The sequence below is a fragment of the Pinus tabuliformis genome, chromosome 2_1 (genome assembly GCF_031772625.1).
Source record: "Pinus tabuliformis cultivar Carrire ecotype Pingquan chromosome 2_1, CPIR1, whole genome shotgun sequence".
NCBI classification, from domain to species: Eukaryota; Viridiplantae; Streptophyta; class Pinopsida; order Pinales; family Pinaceae; genus Pinus; species Pinus tabuliformis.
This window is the reverse complement of record NC_142299.1, coordinates 293,489,016-293,491,044: the sequence shown is the minus strand read 5'-3', so window position 1 is coordinate 293,491,044 and position 2,029 is coordinate 293,489,016. Positions and strand designations below refer to the sequence as shown.

Sequence of the window (2,029 nt, the reverse complement as noted above, 5' to 3'; positions counted from 1 at the left end):
AGCTGTATATGTCTACAATTCAATTTTAGTATTCAATTTTACCAAAACCTAACTAATTGAATTTTGGTATTCAATTTTACCAAAACCTAACTAATTGAGCAGCTGTATATACCTGCAATTCGATACCTACAGTTCGATTTTACCAAAACCAAAATCAAACAATAAGCATATACAACTGCAGCTCAATACAACCCGATAACATAGGATTTATTTATTACCCAGAATCTACACCCACCCGCTTCCACTTTACTAAAAGGACCTACTTATAGTAAGCTTACTTATATGACACGCCACTTCTGCTTTCACGCTTTGATCGCCCATTCCAAACAAAATAAAAAATGGGCAACTTTCCTGGGTCCTGTATGATGCCAGGCAAAGACCAGGAAACCATCCAGGTAATTTGCTCAGATGGCACGGTTAAAATTCTTAGCGAACCCATCAGCGCCGCCCAGATCGTGCAGGAACTCCCTCAGTATTCAATATGTCACTCCAATTCCTTCTGGATCGGCCAGAAGACGCCAGTTCTTTCTCCAGATGACCAACTGAAGGTGGGCGACAAGTACTTCCTTCTACCCCAGCGCTTCTTTCAGTCACCCTTGTCTCTCCTATCGCTCGCTTCCTTAATATCGCCACCGCCGCCGCCAAAATCTCCGCTTACTTCCACCGCTCCCCTCTCAGCTCCGCTTCGCAGTATTGAACGTGCGTCTGCTCTGTGCCAGCCGTTTGAGATGGAGAAGAGCGACGTGCGAGGCGGACCCCGGATCAAAGTGTCTGCGGACTTTATTACAAAGCTTCTAGAAGACGGGCGGTTAAACGTTGATGAACGCGGGCAGGCAATAGGCACGGAGTCCTCAGATGATGTTGAAGGCAGTCTGTGCAATACTCGTGAATTGCAGAGGGATTATAAGCAGTTGGTGAAATCCAGAAGGCTACGGTGGACGCCCAAGCTCGAGACCATCAAAGAAAAGGGATGGTTGGGTACAAGATATTCATGAAATTTGAGAGATGAGCACAGATGAAAAGCTCTGGCATCACTCCAGTTTACAGTTCTTTTTCTCTTGGCATCTGGTTTCGTTTAATCCACCATATGTAGACTAAGATGTTTTGTTTAACAGGACTTGTTTGTGACTCTAGAGTACAAATAACAATAGTATACCTACTCCTGTAACACTTATATTTGGATATACCTCAATATGCGACCAAGTCTTACAGAGCTTGGAGCAATAAAGTCAGTAACGGTGACAATCTGGCACGAAGTTTTTGGAGTAATAAAGTCAGTAACGGTGACAATCTGGCACGAAGTTTTTGGAGTAATATCAATCACAATAAAGGGTTATCGGTTTGGTATTGTTATGAGGGATATACTCATCATCCAAAAGACTCCTTGATTTTATTAAAAAGCTAGTGCTGTATGGAAATCCGGTATATTATATAAAAGGGTGACATATAATTTCCTTACAAACGAATTTAAAACCAAATGCACTGTAAATTGGTTTGTGTATTCAGTGGAGTTGGTTTGATAGTTAAGAGTGTTTGTTTTAAGTTTAATAATTTATGAGTTTAAAAGAATATGTTTTAAGAGTTAAGACTATGCCTAGAATATGTATGTTTTATGTTTTTGGAAATTTTTTAGTTAAATAGTTGTTTGAAGATGGTTTTTTTGGTCCAAAAGATCTTATACATTAAGTTAATGATAAGAAAATAACAAATATTTTTTTAATTATTTAAAAAATCCAATTAAAACAGAGAAAAATAATTTATAAATTTTATTAAATATTTATAAAATTATGTATATTGAGTAACATATTATTAAAATATTTTAATTTTAATTTTAGTTTATATCTAGATGATAATAAATAGTTTTTTGTATTATTAATATTTATTTAAATATGACTGGTCAATTTCATGGTAAATTCGTTGGCATCTAAAGAAATGATCTACTAGCAAGTCATGCTCAGCCAGGAAGGTTTTACACCACACCATGCATGGGCAAGTCTTGAAGTGATGTGCAACTAAAGAATTGATTTAA

General features: G+C 37.2%; 1 protein-coding gene across 1 annotated transcript; it reads left to right on the top strand.

Annotated features, from left to right (window-relative positions):
- Positions 1-338: 338 nt before the first annotated feature.
- On the top strand, positions 339-995 carry LOC149199949 (uncharacterized). The gene has a single exon (XM_089400782.1). It carries the CDS (start codon positions 339-341, stop codon positions 993-995), a length of 657 nt encoding a protein of 218 aa, XP_089256908.1.
- Positions 996-2,029: the final 1,034 nt, after the last annotated feature.